The 16602-nt window shown below is 42.7% G+C and overlaps 1 protein-coding gene across 2 annotated transcripts; it reads right to left on the reverse strand.

The window, feature by feature from the left end:
- Positions 1-1785: 1785 nt before the first annotated feature.
- Positions 1786-15552, reverse strand: TMEM114 (transmembrane protein 114). 2 transcript variants are annotated; one of them, XM_063414307.1, is made up of 4 exons: positions 15344-15552; positions 13962-14042; positions 5237-5374; positions 1786-2772 (listed from the first exon to the last, which is right to left on the reverse strand). In XM_063414307.1, exons 1-4 carry the CDS (start codon positions 15525-15527, stop codon positions 2540-2542), a joined length of 636 nt encoding a protein of 211 aa, XP_063270377.1. In that variant the 5' UTR covers positions 15528-15552; the 3' UTR covers positions 1786-2539. The 2 variants fall into 2 exon arrangements, with proteins under 2 accessions (XP_063270377.1, XP_063270378.1); XM_063414308.1 differs by lacking the exon at positions 5237-5374.
- Positions 15553-16602: the final 1050 nt, after the last annotated feature.

Raw genomic sequence — 16602 nt, forward strand, 5'->3', positions numbered from 1 at the left:
TTCACCAGAAAGTAATGGCAGCAGTCCCTGTCCTCATCTCAGCAAAGTATTTTGGGGATAACACAGCAAAGAACATGGTATTAAATAAACATTCATTTCGGTCAGAGGAAGAAGCTGATAAGGTCATTTGTTTCAAATTACATAAAGCCCTTTCTAGGATGTTTCCTCTTCCCAGTATAATTTTTCAAAATGCTCAATGCTAATTTGACTATTCCAAACCATCTTTTGTTCTTTGTATTCAGAAGGAATTTCAGAGAAATTCAGGGGTTATGCAAACATTCAGGAGCAGAAGATACTCTTTATTACCATTGTGCCAGATATTGCAGGAAGCCAGAATGAGAAATTTAGGAGAGCCATGGAAATGAGAATTGCTCTAATTCAATAACAGATTCATTGGCTTTCTAATTAGATTTGATCACTTGAGTATTTTATACTGTAGCTGTGTAAATATCTTTTAAATACCTACCACATCTAACACGGGAACTTCAAAAGCATCATAAAAACCAGTAGAATAAATCCGCAGAAAAAGTTAAAGAAAAATAAATATCTTATTTCTTTCATGTCTTGGTAAATAATTTCCACTCTGAGATGTCATTTTATTTAATTTTATAACACTCAAAATCACTTTAAAATTACATCTGTAACAAATATTCAAAAAATAACTCAGCTGAAATTTTACTATTATATATTACAGTAATGTCTGAGTAACATCATACAAATTCCATTATAAATAGTTTCACCAGCACCAAAACAGATAATTACATTTGACATAATTCACTTAAGCACATGGAATTTTGACTACAAAGGATTTTTTCCTATACATCTTATAGAGCTGATTTGGTATGCTTTAACTTGTAAAATGATTCAATTACACAGCAACATGGAAAATACCTGAAAACCATTGTGGGAGCAACTAAGAATTACAAAATTACACTGGCTAGTCACAGAATTTCTACTGCTCAGTCCATTCAGGATTTTGAGCCTTATTTAATTCTGATAACAAGCAGGATATGACAGGTAAGGTCTTAGCCCAGGATTCAGAAACTCTGGTTTCATGTGACCTTGGGCAAGTTCTCTGGCTCAGTTCTCCATTCACAACACGGCATTAAAATGCTCTCTTCTATCTCCAAAGATTGTCAGCTCTCAGGAGCTCCCTGCCACTATTTTTTCATAAAAGAATTGGTACTTTGGGACTAAGATTAGAGCTGAGCTCAGTAAATGTGCAATCTTAAACACAAGACACGCTGATAAAATGGTTCTGGTGTTTAACAGAGGTAGTGAATGATGCCCTTTGTGCTGCTGGAGAATGTACAAGGGACTTGCCCAATGACAGAGAGTGCCTGACAGCTCCTGAATCACAGTCCTGCACTGCAGAGTGCTGAGGGCCTCCAGAAAAATGTGATCTAACAGAAATGTAGTGAAGCTCTTATCACATTCCAGGCTCTATTCAGCACAGCAGTCAGGGGGAAATTTCTTCAGTAACTTCAGTGGGCACTGAAGTAAACGTTCTCTTAGATGCTACTACCCAGAGGAAAAACTAGAATGCTTGGCACCCAAAATGAAATTCATGTGTCCTGCACGTTCAGTTTACTCAGCAGTTTCAGCACAAGGTAAATATTCTAGTGCAAAGCATGTGCACAAACTTCATGAAAAAGAAGCATAAATCATCAAAACTGCAAAGTAAAAACTGGGAAATACATCAGATACATTTTCTGCATTGCAGAGTCGAAAAAGCAGCTAGTAATAAGCTGAAGGAGAGAAGTATATGGCCTGATCATTGAGAGATTGGGGCTGTCTCCAGCAGTTAGTTAAAACATCTGGAAAACAGCTGTATCTTTCTCTTGCAGTGCACTCACCACTGCACTGCACTCAAGAACTTCATCATCACAGCCGTTACCATTTGGTGGATGGTTTGGGTGGGAAAGGATGTGATATATCATCTAGTTCCAGCCACCAAGTCCCTTTCCAAAGTCCCTCTCCAGCTCTCCTGGAGCCCCTTTAGGTGTTGGGAGGGGCTTTAAGGTCTTCCCTTCTCTTCCTCAAGCTGAACCCCCCCAGCTCTCTCAGTCCATCTCCAGAGCAGAGGTGCTGAGTCCTCTGAGAATCTTCATGTCCTCCTCTGGACTCACTCCAGCAGGTCCACGTCCTTCCTAGAACTCTCAGGAGAAACCAAAATCTGGCCTGCAAGGTACTCTGAGGCACTTTGCTGAGACAGCAAAAAAGAGATAAGAAAGCAAGAGATCTGCCTTGTTCTAAGCAGTGAATGGAGATATCTGATGAGCTGCCAGCTAAAATTATTCTGGAAATGCAAACATTGCAATGCACTTTCTTCTAAGGACACATCTAGTTGATAACATCCAGAATGCTTTACTGATTTACCAGAATCTTTGTGTTTTATAGCCACCTGTGAGGAAAAAGGCTTACAACAGCTGACAAGATGCTCAGCCCTGCCACTCCTATCACCCCTAGTGGCCAGATGGACCAAGTAATCCGAATTATCGGGCTCTGCAGGGCTCCGTGGTTGCAAAGCACCTGTTGTTCATAAAGCCTGTTCACGCTCTCGTTTCAGCCCCACGACTCTTGCTGCCAGGAGGAACACGGCCCCCGTGAGCACTTCTGCCACAAAGGAGATCCAGACCAGTGCCAGGGACCAGCCAAACCTGATATCGATTTCCACCAGGAGATCCTTGCTCCTCAGCAGGCAAACAGCTTCTTGGAAGGCAGCAGCTGAATATGCAATATAGACACTGATCCCCGTAAGGGTAACAAGAGCTGAAAAGAGAAAGAAGTTCAGCTACTTAGCAGCCACTGAAGAAATTAAAAACAATCAACTGGATATGTCTTAGGGCCTCTTTGCCACTCCTTCCTATTCTAGCCAGGCCAGATTGACAGATTATCTTTGAAATCTAGCTGAGGTTGGCTTCTTGGGGAATGAGGTTGAGAGGGAAGTAAAGGCAGGGTTATCTGTGTCCACTGAGAATAACGTGTTCCCACTGTTAAAGACTGGATCACAGTGTCTGGCAGCAAGCCTCCCACAATAAAAATGAGTCCTATATTTCACAGACATTTAATGCATGTACATCTCTGTTTCCAGTACTGTATTATAATGTATCCTGATTCCTCACTGCTGAGCACCAGGTACATTTGTCTCTCTGTATGCAAGAAAGCCCAGAGAAACCCAGACTCTTGTATTTCAGGTCACTGAATTGAGGCTGTTTCCTGAGTATTGTCAGTTTTGAGTGTTTAATGTAAATTTGCTGGTCTTCACTATCACCTCCTGCCACGGGTTGTGCTGTCACAACTATCCATCAATTCCAGATACCTGAGTCAAAGACATCTTTGGGGCAGACTAAAGATAAATTAATAAGGGCTCTCCATCAAGGAGCCAGATGTTCTCAGAATGAAAGGACTGTTCAAAAAGTGGCAAATGTAGAGAATGGCTTTACTGGATCAGGAGTAAAAAAGATCCAGTAACAAGGCCCTGGATAAAAGGACTGCAGCCCAGGGAAAGCAAATACTGAAACGCTTTCAGGACAAGATAGTGTCTTATCTGCTACTGAGGGAGAAAATTTTAGTATAGCTTTCAGTTAAATTACAGTAAGTCTTGATGAGTCTGCCTTTTTGCCAGAAATATATGTTTGATTAGAGGCAAACCAACACAAAAGAATATTGGGTTAACCAAATTCATACTCATATTCCTGATTTTAACCATCCTATGATGCTTGTACCTAATTCTAGCCCTCTGCAAGGAGGGGAAAAAATCACTTCATACCTTTTGTCAGCAGAAATAGAAATTACTGATTTGTTGACAAGGTGTATTGAATTCTGTGATTCCACTTTCTAAAAAATGAGGAAACACATAGGATGTCCTGACATGTGGAACATATCAATTCTGGGGGCTTAAAACCCCCACATATCTGGAATGGCATCTCCAGATATCTCTTTCTGCTGAGACAGAGCTAACTAATACTCAACTTTGTGAATCTGAGTGTCCTACAGAACTGTTCTGTGCATCCAGCCAGAGCAGGACGGGGGGCAGCTCTCAACCAAAGGCCACCCCACAGTCTGTTCATGCTCTCCTGGGAAACTGCACCAGCTGCATGCCCAGAACCTCCTCAAGCACCCCTCTCCTGACACTGAATCTATGTTTCCTTTCCCTCTTTGCAGCCCCAAATGGCTCAGAAAGGCCCCTGGGATAATCATGCTTGGCACTTCACAGCTTTTCATTTTTCACTGACTATTTGGAGCAGTTTTCCACCAGGCTTTTCAGTGAATATGGCTTTCTGCTGTTCTGAGGAATGAGAACTTGCTCTTCTTTTTAGGAGGCAATCATAATGGGGGATGGTTGGTCTGTGTCACAGCATTTCAGACTAAAAAAGCTCAGTCAAGCCTTTGAGACAGCAGCATTTGCTTCCAGCAATCTCTTAGCATTTTCTTCTTAAAAATAGGACTATATGAGCAGTTGATGACAGCCAATTCTGAGGATTCCCTTTTCTGTTCTGGGAAAAATTTCTGTTTTAAGTTACATTGTGAAAAAGCACTGAAAATCCGTTTGGAACAGAAAATGAGGATTGAAATACAGTTTTCCTACTTTTACAGAATATTTTTAGGTTTTTTTAATTCATAAATTACTTTCTAAAACACGGTGGGTTTGGATATAGCAAAAAAGAAAAAAGAAAAGTGTAAAAGCAATTTGCTAGCTTCAAACTGAAATGTTACACTCCAACTAAAATAACTTCTGGGGGTTTCCTTTCATGACCCACAGTTTGGGGACACCACTCTAGATCAAAACTAGCAGTGAGGCCAGGAATGCCTAACAAGACCCTTTTCAGGAACTCAGTGCAAATGCCTTTTAAAAAAATCCATTTTCTTAATCATTGCAAAGTCTGTGCAAGCTTACGATGCTGTAATTCCACAGTCACTTTTCCATCACCCCATTACCCTGTCTGTAAAGAATTTGTGCAGAATGCTGAGAAGTTATTAAGTCTTTTGTGTTAATGGGTACAGAAAACACAGATTGTTCAAAGGGTGACTCGCTCCCCAAGGAGGGATATTTGCCTTTCCTAAGTAGCTCTGTTCCAGAATCAGGGCCCCAGCAGACACCAGGTGAATGAACACCAGCATTACTCTGAGATAAAATTCCTGCTTGCCTTTTATTCCCTGGGAAACAAAGTGATGTTTCCCAGATACAACCTCTTGTTATCTAAAACAGTTAGGCCAGGAATTGATTGAGTACCTCCAAAAAGGAAAAGCAGTCCCGTCATTAGGAGCAGTAGGTAGGCCCTGGCAAGAATACTGATGAATCCAGTCATTCCTCCAAAAACCATCAGTATCAGGCTGAGGGGCATCAGGATAACAAATGTCCCATGCATGTCTGAGGAAAAATGAAGAGTGTTAATACTGTAATGTTTTATTATGTTGTCAGTGGATGTACCAATAATTATTAAGTGCAGATCCTCTGATCAGGGTCAAAGCCTTGTTCTGTGCTGCACAAACAAGAACTTGGACAACTCCTTGGGTTTTCAGAGTAAATCAGCAGGACAAACATAGGGTATGGAGGAAAAGGTAACAAGCAGAACAAACCCTCACAGGATCACAGCCCGTGTTTCAAGCAGAGAGCACAGAGATAAAGGACATGGTTACACAGATATATAGGAGCAGTTAAACTGTTCTCAGCTCTTGAGTCAGCTGCATATCAGGTGATGCACTGCACACTAGGTAGGCACTGGCAACCTTAAAAAAAAAGTAGCCCTGTTATGTGAATCACATTGTTCTGTTTGGTAGGTGAGATCCAGCCATGCTTTAAGGTTTCTGTTCTGTCACGTGTCCTCTGCTGCACTGATGTAGCAAATTGTTGACCTTTTCCTTGGTTGCAGCTGACCATCAACTAGAGGTAAATTTTCCCATCCAGCTCTGATTCTACAGCAGCTTCACTAAGTGCATTAACCTATCCTGCTTGCTTCCTCCCATGCTAAATGTTTTACATTAGTCTTTCTTGATCTCTATAACATTTTAATAGCTGTATAAACAGAGGGTTGCTATGTATTTTTTATATCACCCAGTTATTTCCATCATAAACCATTATTGTGTCATTGTTCCCTTTGATGCAATCTATCCACAGCATTCAACCCAACCATTTTTCAGAACAATAACCACAAAAAGTAATTCCAGTATCAATTTCTTTCATACCAGAGTAAAGTGCAGAGTAACTGAGAAAAGAAAATGTAAAATTCATATTCTGAAGAGGTCTAGGCTTCATCATCTCATTTAATTTCACAGAGGAAAAATATACCATTACCTTAGGAAAAGGAATCACTTAAGAGTTCACAGTTGGAGTGTGATCAAATTCTTTTCAAGTCCCTGTAACTGCCCATGGAGTTGGAGGTACTGCATCTGCCACTGGCCAAGGATCCAGCTCATCCTCTACAGCAGCATTATAAAGGTCAGACACAATTGTTCATGTCTCTGCTCAGCTCCAGAAGCCTGGGAGGTTAGGAAGGGTCTGCATGGCATCAAGGCAGACACTGTTGATGTCTGTACTTGAGTAGAATGTGGTTTCCAGACAAAATTATTTGTTTTGTATAGCACAGAACATGCTCACAGAAAAAAAAAGAAAAAAAAATGTAGCAAATAACAAAGTTTTGGGAGGTGACCTTTTTATTTTTTTCCCCTGCTTATTTACACTGGTATTCTATTTTCATCTTCAATCCCACATGTTGCTCACCTCAGGACCAGCTGATGCTCAGAAATCATGAATTCAACATTCTGCATTGAAGGGGGCACTTTCCCTCTTTGATTCTAAAGCTGAGGACACTCCCTGGGCCTTCCTTCAGCAAAACTGGCCACGGCTGCTGCTCCTGGCTAAGAAACACAGACCTAAAGCAATTCTCCATGCTAACAGCCAGATCAATCTTCAGCTCACTGGAACAAACCAGCATGTCAAAACTGCCTGCAAATCTTAGCTGAATTCCAAGATGAGAAATAGCCATGGAACTTAGGTCAGGAGTTTTATGTGGTTAGAAGTGGTTGCTGAGGATGTGATGAAACTCAATGTGACAGGATAGAGATGGGGCACCCAATTCAGTTCTCATATTCCAGAGAGGCAGCGTGGTCTTCAGCCACATTTGAGCTTGCTGAGGGTTATTTGGACTCATTTTGATCATTCCCCACCATTCTGATTTCCATTTGTCCTCTTAGATTTGGTCTTGCATGTAAAAGGTGAAAAAGCCTTGGGAGAATAAAATCTTGGGAGGATGCTTTACATTTCAAATTAACATTTGAAAAGTATGAATGTAAGAATGGTGCAACTCTGTCCTCAAACCTGGCCTTGCTGAGGGAGAACAAACATAAACAAGTTCATGGCTGGCTCTCTGCCTTGTGATTTTTCAGGTGTCCCTCACCCGTCCAAGTCACTGCTAACAAACTCCACCTCAGGACAGCAGCACTAATTTGCCATTTCTTTGACTTTTCTTGTCATGGTGTGATTTCAGCTACTGCAGCCTGAGCCAGGACATGTGTGGGTGAGAAAAACATAACTCTGAATGGAACTTTGTGAAAGAAAGAGAAAGGAAAACCATCCCAGAGCATCCTTGGGAGTGTCCTAGATTACATTAATGATCTGTGGCTGTTGCAATACCAGAATAACTCTGATTTTTGTGTTCTCTTCAGTAAAATATAGGGCTTAGGGATAGCTCAGCTGAAACCCACAAACCCTACTGTGACAGAGCCCCACTTTTCCTACACAGAGCTGGGATCACACTTCTCATTAATCACCTGCAGCTTTTTTAAAATCAAATATTTAGTGAATCCTATTTGGTTAAATAGTACTTTTATAATCTCTAATGTTCTAGTTCAATATCTAATACTCATTTGTACTACGAAATCTGCAACTGCCTGGAAAACTTATTCTAAAATGCTGCCATGGAAACCACTCAGGAATCTGAATTCATGCCATCTGGCATATGATATTATGCCATTATATTCCTTGATTAGAGGAACAGAATTAGTTTATAGAAGAACATGACTTAAAATATCTTTACTGTGTTTCTGTCTTCAATAATCATCTATGAAAGAAGTTAAAACATTAATTTTGCAGTCATTTTAGTGGATTCTTAGTTTCTGTTGAAATACCCATTTATGCATTATGTATTAAACATATAACTGTCTTCATATTGATTAAATTAATCTAGTATTGGAAAAAAACCACACTAAGCATTTTACACAAGAAGAGGCACGTGCACTTTCTTTGTAAAACTTCCTTTTCTTAGAATTCAATTTCCCACATCTATTTCTCAACACCTGAGTTCCTTGATAGTCCAACATGAAAGATCCAATGGTTTAATCCTGGAAATACTGAAAAAAACTCATAAACTTTTAAAAAACATTCCCTTTTGTTGAAGCAAAAAAGAATCAAATTGCTTAGTCATAGTTACAGAAGTTGCACATTAGTTAACTAAAGTTCTTTTACTAGAAGTCTGGCCAAGTATCTGTGGGAGTGACATCTGCAGAGTGTGTCCAGATCTCAGAATTTGGCAGGCATTTCTAAATTACCACCCAACACAGTTGTTGAGGAGCTGTTTGTGGGAGAAATCTCTGGCATGAAATAGAAACGCTGAGCGGTGTCAGAAGTAACCAAGTGCAAGCCCAGCAGTTTTGTTAATCATCTCCTGTTAACATCCTGGAGCTTAATTGCTTCAAACTAACTTTGGATTTGTTTGCACAGCTTATAACAGCAAACAGTGCCTAGAAATCTGTAATATCACCTCATCAGAAATACTCCAAATGGCAGCAGCTCAGAAGAGCTTAATTAAGTCCTGTTTATCTTACCTAGCAGTGACTGCACAGGCAGTGAGAAAGACAAAAGCCTCCAGCTGAAACAGACTCCTGGCAGTTGTTAAAACCAATGGGGCTGCTCCAGAAGGACTTGGCAAAGCCAGGGAGAAACAGTGCTCAGAGGAAAAACTAACCTGCTTGCTAGGAAAAAAGCAAGGAAACAACTTGAAAAATCAAGGAACAACTGAAAAGAACTTGTCTGTGGATAAATGTGAGTCCTGTGGGCTTATGCCACAGGGACAGGAAGGCCAGGATCAGAGAACAGAGAAAAGGTGATGGAGGAGGATTGCTCACAGAGGTAGAGGTCTCCAGGATGATTAGCCAGGCTCTGCTCTGTGTGTGACATGTTTTGGCTTCATGCTTCTCTCAAGAAATCTCTAAACGGGAAGACCAATTGCAGATAGCAGAAATAAAATTATGCTAGACCTGGAGCAGGTGGCACTGACAAAAAACTCCAGTAGCAGGAATGATGAATGTGAGCCATGCCCCGTGGCTCACATTCTGTGGCTGTGGCACCAATGAATCTGAAAACGAGAACATTCATCAGAACTTGTCACTTGTTAGGCCTCAGCTGCAGTGGTGCTGCAGTTATCTCAGATTTCTGTACATATTTACTGTAATATCTACAGTAAGTACTGAAGCAGATGTTCACTGGCACCTCTCAGAAGGAACAGTGCACTGTTGCTCAGAAACAGGTCCACACCTACCAGACCAATTAAACCAGAATTTCTGTGTGCATCATCTGGGGTTTATTTCACTTGGCCTCTGAAATGGCTCTTGCTCCAGCCCCAGCTGTTTCCTTCTGGTAGCTTAAAACCAAAAGAAAATTTGCCAAGAACTGTAAATCCCTCAGGAAAAAATGTCATGGTGGCTAAAACATAGAGCATTCCTCATAACATTATAAACTGCAACTCAGTAAAAATGAATCAGGATCACAAGGAGCAGTGTGAAGTGTGAAAGCAGCTGGTGCATGACTGTTACAGGGTCCACATGTTGTAAGGAAATCCAGACAAGTTTATCTGTGCTATGAAACTCATTTTGTTGAAGAAATCGAGGCAGCTGTCACATTAAAACAACTGAGGCATCAGAGCTGCCTGTGCTGCAAAGATTGTTTCACAAACTTGTCTGCAGTGTCACGGTTCCAGTTACATTCAAGTCTAAAAAAGAAAAAATAAAAATACTCTGGGGACAATACTTGAAGCAGTTGTGCATGGGCACAACTTGATTTTATAACAGGAAAAACAATATGAATGGAAAACAGATCCATTAAGTACTCATTTCTGGATGGGTCAGGAAGAGAGGAGAGCACTAAAAATGGACCTGTAAAAGGAAACCAATCCCCAGCCATGTTGTTCAGGTCTCTGATGAAAAATCAGGATTGCCAGAGACTTAATCTTACCTTGTAGGTACCTAATGCAGATGGCCACTGTTTGTGTGTCACACAGACAGCAAGGAAAAACAGCAGCTCCTCTCACATTATTTTTCATAACTCCAGCCCCAGCTCTGCAGCAGCTCAAGTGCAAAGCTGAGATTCAAGAGAAAATGTCTGGTTTTGATTAGAAATATTTACGATATTTTTCATTTTGCAGGGATTACACTGGCGCTGCCTTCAGCTAAATCAGTACTGGTATTTACTCATTATTAACAACATAGGCTTTGGTAAATGGAAAATATTTATATGACAAAAATGTCTAAGCAACTTTTCACCAGTGTAACAGGTTGAGGTTTCTTGTTTGGGTTTTTCTTTTAAGAAATTATTTTTAAAAGCTCAAATTCTTGGGGAAAAGGTTTCAGCTGATTAAGTATTGCCATTCCTTCTACTCAGCATCTTCCCTCTCTCTGTATGTGATCCTCAACATCTAGATGTGATTTTGGACATTACATTTCTGCTACTGGAAAATGGCAAAGCTGCTCAGAAATCAATGCAGCTGCCTTTGAAGTCAGTCATATCCTTATTTTGTCATTTAGAGAGAGATAGATTCAGCTCACTGTGAAAAATGTTGCTCTTGCAGCTAGTCTGCCATAGCTGGCACAGGAGAACACATGGCAAGACAAAATACCAGAGGTGTCTTTGCTGACAAATTTAAATTCTAAGGGGAATTTTCAGAGGGCTATCTTTAATCCTATCAATCACCAAGAGACTCTAATAACTGTCTAAACTACAGAAAGTGATACTTTCATTTTATTTCTGTTTGGGCCAGAGGAAAGTGTGCACCTCCAGTGGAAAAAAAATTATTAATGCAGAACTTTCAGAAAAGGTAGTGGTAGGCAGTCAAGTGGTATTTTTCTTTAGACAGTGGCTGATGTTTTAAACAAATAAATAACCAGGCCATAATGTAATCTGTAAGAGGGAAATATGTCATCCATCATGGGTTTGAGGGGGAGAGAGGGTACACACTGCATGTTCAGCTGGGGGGAGTGGTCAGGAGAAGAAATGGAAGGCTGATGTAGAGGAGAGAGTGTGCTCGTGTCTAATCCATTAGAGGATAGCTCAGGAGTGCTCCTGTATATGAAAATATGTCATAGTCCCAGGCTTAACAAGGCCTAGATTGATTGCCTGGGTAATATTGCTGCTAGCACAGGATTTTAACTCGTGCACCCAATTATTTTAATTTGCCAGGAGCTCGATTTGAAGCACATAATAAGCCTAAAAGGAATCTGCTGGGATGAATAGGAGAGATACTGGAAATGTGGGGGAAGGGATCGTGAAGGCTTTTAATTCTCTAATGAAGGGTTTGTTTTCTGGCAGTGGCCAGCATTTTTATTCCCACTTAGGCCCAGCTCTTTGCATTTACATACAGACTTTCTCCAATCTCTTTGGCACTTGTATCTAGTTAAGACATGCCAGAAAGTGCATTCAAATTCTAAAAAATGAGGGATGTGACCAGTGTGTTACTTCAGTGCCTACTTTAGGAGACAGTCCTCTTGAGTCTTTTTAGGAATAATCAGAAAGAAACGTGTTTGATGTTGCCAGAGCTCATGAAATTCAGTGCCAATCAAACATTGAGAAATACATGTGTTCAGCTAGATGGAATGAGATTAATCCCATGTGACTGTGCCTCACAGGCACACAGAGAAAAATGTTGGTTTTTTTTTTTTTTGAAGTAACCAATTCAGGCTGTGCAATTAGCTTAGTTGACACATATAGCAGCAGGTGAAGAAACTGCTGTAACTACACTGCAATCCATGATCACAGAATTTCCCTCTCAAATTCTTGCTAAAATGTGTTGTAGATGAAGATGGTTTGCCATGATCTGCCTAAATATGATGCAGTGGCCACAGTCAGAAACATTTAAGAGATAAGAGTAAGGCTGATGTAGGAGGTACTATCTCAGGACCTGTTGAATCTAGATCTCACTTATAAATATCTGTATTTCCTAGAAGGAAGAAGTACTGACATGGTACTTTCTATGTTCAGCTGCTACTGCTGAGGATCTGTAGCCTTACCACACCAAAACTGCATTGAAGCTGAGCAAAAAAAAAAACCCAAAAAGTTAACTCAGTAGGGCATTTTAATCAAACCTAGCAGGTTCTTTCAATTGAAGTATCTTTGATTTCTTCTCTCATCATTTTTTGGCAGACTACACGTGTTTATAATAAAATATTCAAGTGTCTTTGCAGACCTGAAGTCTTTTTCCAGGAACTTAAAAATAGTACTTGATGTGAAAGTGAGAGGAAAAAAAAACTCCAAGGCCCTGAAGAGTCTGTAAACATAATTATTAATCCAATTTTTATTCATATCCATTATTTTCTCACACTTCATGACTCACAAAGAGCCATCCTTTGTTTCCAAGCCAACATCATTTTTATAACCAAAACAGCACTGCTTTTTGGTTTTATTTTGTTATTTAACTGAAGAGCTGCAATCTCTCACCTGAGAAAAATAACAGACGTACCTTTTGCAAATATGCAGACAACTTTTGAAAAGCAAATGGTTTCATACTAAAATGTTGGACTATCACCAAGATAAGAGAGGAGGTGCTGACACCTAAAACATGATCAGGCAGGTTCAGTAATGCTGACCCCTGACAGGCTCGAGTGATCCAGCAGACAATCACTTCACTGATTTCAGTACCACGGAGCAGTACAGCCCTCTCTTCTGAGCATGGCACATTAAAGAAATGGCACTCGCTATTTGAAAGCACAGAGAGACACCCCGGGCTGTAAGTCCTGAACCTGCTGATGTGTTTATATGGCTGCTCCAGCAGCTCACTGGGATCTGACTGCTCCTGTGCCTCCCTGAGACAGCCCCAGCAGCACCAGCACCTCCCAGGCTTCCTTCGTGTGCTGCAGATGCAGCTGCACCACGAGATGCTGCTCCAAGGAATTAAACACACTTTAAGCCTCTCTGGAGCCCAGGGAATGGCTGGTTTTGAGGGAAAGAGTTCCATGTTAAGAAACAGGACAAATGCATGTATTCTGCAGAGTCAGGGAGAAGAGGTGAGTAAATTAATAAATTGTAAAAAGCCAGCCCACACACGAGGGTGTGTGAGGAAAGGCTTGTGCCAAATATACAATGCAAAGACAGTAAATCATCTTCTAGGAGATGCCTGTAAGTATTTAAAATGTTCTGTTTGGACTTTTTGAAAACATTCTGGCATTGACAAATGAATCCAAAGAAAAAGAAGTAAATATATTAGGAGCTTAATGTTTTTGAACAAGATGTTCTTCAAAGATTTTGAACACTGCTTTTGGTCATTGATTTATTTTCTTAAATACTCACATACTTAAGTCTTTTATCAGTGCCAGGAATCCCACTGAAACGTTAGAAAAGTAGCTGTGTTAAAGATTAGTCTAAATGTGTTCTTAAGCATTTTCAGTGATCAGACTCTTTTGAGGTGATTGTGAACACTTTTGCCTTTCATTTTTAACAATTGTGTTCCTTCCTGTGCCATTCCAGTCAGAGAAGTCTTGCTCCTGTGGAAGAAATTAGCTGAACTTGTCATCAAATAAATGGTTGTTTCAACAGTAAACACACTTCAAGACCACAGGCAGTGACAGACATTGTACAGAAGCAGAATCAAAACACTTCCTCAGTGAATTCCCTCTCTGAATCAGAAATGAGTCCTTGGAAGTGGCCAGGGAGGGAAGGGTGGATGGAAATATAAAATAATATAAACGCTACTCACACAAAAGCTGTCTGTGTGAATCGGTGATGTTCGCATTCTCATGCCAGAAGGGGTTTATCAAAGGGTAACATTCACTCCTCACTATTAGAGAAAGGGGAAAAACAATGAGGAAAAAAATCACACTATTATATTTGTTTGCTATATATGTATTTGGTTTCTTGCATGTACATATAATTTATATAATACTAGCTGTTTCTAAAACAGCCATTCCTAGGTAGGGAAGTAAATGAGAGGATTTTTAGCATGCAGCACCAGCTGCTCCCATGGGGCCTGACCGCTGGAATCAACAGGGAAACATCTGCTCATTGCAGTGGGGTTCAGTGCACAGCAGAGAGAGAATTCCTGTAACCTGCTCCCTCTCCTGCTCCTCTGGAAGCAAAGTCCTTTCTTGCCTATGGCAAACATTACTTACTCCTGGCTTTTAAGAGTGGAATCAAAGCCAAAAGTTAAATGCCTAGAATATCAATAAACTGCATGGGGAAAATCCTATATATTGATATATATGATTATAATAATCCTACATTATAATATATAATAATACTTATAATTAAATTATTTGTATTTTATGTAAATACACTATATAATGTTTCTATTTCTATTTGTTATATTATTTATCATTTCAATGGTTTTAACCCAGAACTTTCGCCCCTTAATTTCCTGAACCAAATGAAAAGACATCTCCTTCCTTCTAAATGGTTAACGATTATTAGATTATCTTGAATTAAAAGTTAATGCAAAATTAGGTTACAGTAGCAGAAAATTCTCTCTCCCCATGTCTCCTTCGGCAAGTGACACGGGAGGCATCGACGAGGCATTGCCCACGGCTCCAGGGCACGGCCGGGAGCGCCCGTCCCTTGAACCGCGTAGAGCCGGAGCTCCGCGGGCAGCGGGCACTGCCCCGAGCCGGACCCCGCAGCCGGAACCCCGCAGCCGGGAGGAGCCTCGCATCCCTGTCTCCTCATCCCCATCCCCGCATCCCCATCCCCGCATCTCCGGACCCTCGCAGACGGATCCCGAACCCAGACTCCTGCAGCTGCATCCCCGCAGCCTGACCCGCAGACGGACGGAGCTCCGCATCCCCGCAGCCGGACGGAGCCCCGCATCCCCGCAGCCGGACGGAGCCCCGCATCCCCGCAGCCGGACGGAGCCCCGCATCCCCGCAGCCGGACGGAGCCCCGCATCCCCGCAGCCGGACGGAGCTCCGCATCCCTGCACCCCGAGCCCGCAGCCGGAGCCCGCATCCCCATCCCCACATCCCCGCAGCCGGACGGAGCCCCGCATCCCCATCCCCGTAGGCGGACGGAGCCCGCATCCCCACACCCCGAGCCCGCAGCCGGAGCCGCCGCCGGAGCGCTCCTGCCCCGGGCCCGCCCCGCACTCACCGCGGCAGGTCCGCCAGAGCCCCGAGTGCGAGCTGAGCGCGTCCGTGCCGTTCCGGGACGCCTCCAGCTTGGAGGCATCGATGATGTACCAGAAGTCGGTCGCGATGGCCACCACGAGGAGGACGAAGCTCGAAAGTCCCACCAGGGCCACGAAGAGGGAGAGCGCGCCCAAGTTAACCCTCATGGTGCCGCCGCCGCCGGCCCCGCCCGGCCCCGCGGCCGCGCAGGTAGCGCGCCCCGAGCCCCGCCCCGGCCGCTCCGCGCCCCGCGGGCGGACCGGGGACCCCGCGGTCCCCCGGGCCCGGCCCGGCCCCACAGAGACCCCGCGGCCCCCGCGCGGTGCGCGGAGAGAGCGCGGAGCCCCGAGCGACCGGGCGTGCCAGCGCTGCCTCAAAAGGGACAGCCCGTCACCAGCACGGCCACGGGGATGCCCATGGCTCCGGCAGCGCCGGGATGGGCTCACCGCGGGCCGGAGAAAGCTCCCGCATCCCAAACACCGCTGTCCTTGAGGCGAGGAGGGAGCAGAGCCAAGGTTTGGGGAGCAGAGGCAGGGTTGGTGTTCCTGCAGCCTTTCTGGTATATTTACAAGAGATTCCCTCTTGTTCTGTGCCTTCCAGATGCCGACCCCAAAAGGCCAGGTCTAACCTAATTTGAAAGGGAGTGTGAGAGAAGGCAGTAGTGTGGCATTTACTACCTGGTGCAGTGATGTGTACCCTGCTCAGGATCACTCTCCTGTCAGTGTCACGATGGAGAGTAAGTCACAAGCTCCCTCTTCCAGAAATTATAGTTACAAAGATATTCACGTTTGAGCCCTAAAGGTGCACTTCACCCAGCCTCCTGTTCATCTTTAGCCCGCTGAAATTTGTTGAGTAACAAAGTGAATTTCAGCAATAGAACCTTGTTTCCAAACCTGCAGAGAATTTACTCTGGTGCTTTACTGTGTCTCTCCACTGGCATAAAGATATTGTGCAGGTAGGGTCAACAGGGCATCTTGTTTTCTTCCTTGTAATTCACTTCAGGCCTTCCAGGGAATTGCTAAGTAACTCTGAGTAATTAAAAAAGTCATTCTCATTTTTTTTTCTGGCATGGACACTGGGCAGAATGTGTGACATCATTACCCATCCATGGCAACAAGCTCTCGTGAACCAGTAGGGTTTCAGCAGTAGGATCAGTTGAAAGGAACATTTTCCTTGAGAGAGAATAAACACAGTAATAATTTAAATTATTTAAATAATCACAGTAATCATCAACACTACAGA

This window comes from Prinia subflava, chromosome 17 (genome assembly GCF_021018805.1).
Source record: "Prinia subflava isolate CZ2003 ecotype Zambia chromosome 17, Cam_Psub_1.2, whole genome shotgun sequence".
Classification (NCBI taxonomy): Eukaryota; Metazoa; Chordata; class Aves; order Passeriformes; family Cisticolidae; genus Prinia; species Prinia subflava.

Excerpts from the sequence above, each read along its gene's own strand:
- TMEM114 (XM_063414307.1), bottom strand. The coding sequence starts at position 15,527 with ATGAGGGTTAACTTGGGCGCGCTCTCCCTCTTCGTGGCCCTGGTGGGA. Across the intron at positions 14,043-15,343 it reads GCTCTGGCGGACCTGCCGCG|TGAGGAGTGAATGTTACCCT; the intron begins GTGAGTGCGGGG and ends TTTCTCTAATAG. Across the intron at positions 2,773-5,236 it reads ACTGCTTTTCCTTTTTGGAG|CTCTTGTTACCCTTACGGGG; the intron begins GTACTCAATCAA and ends TTCTCTTTTCAG.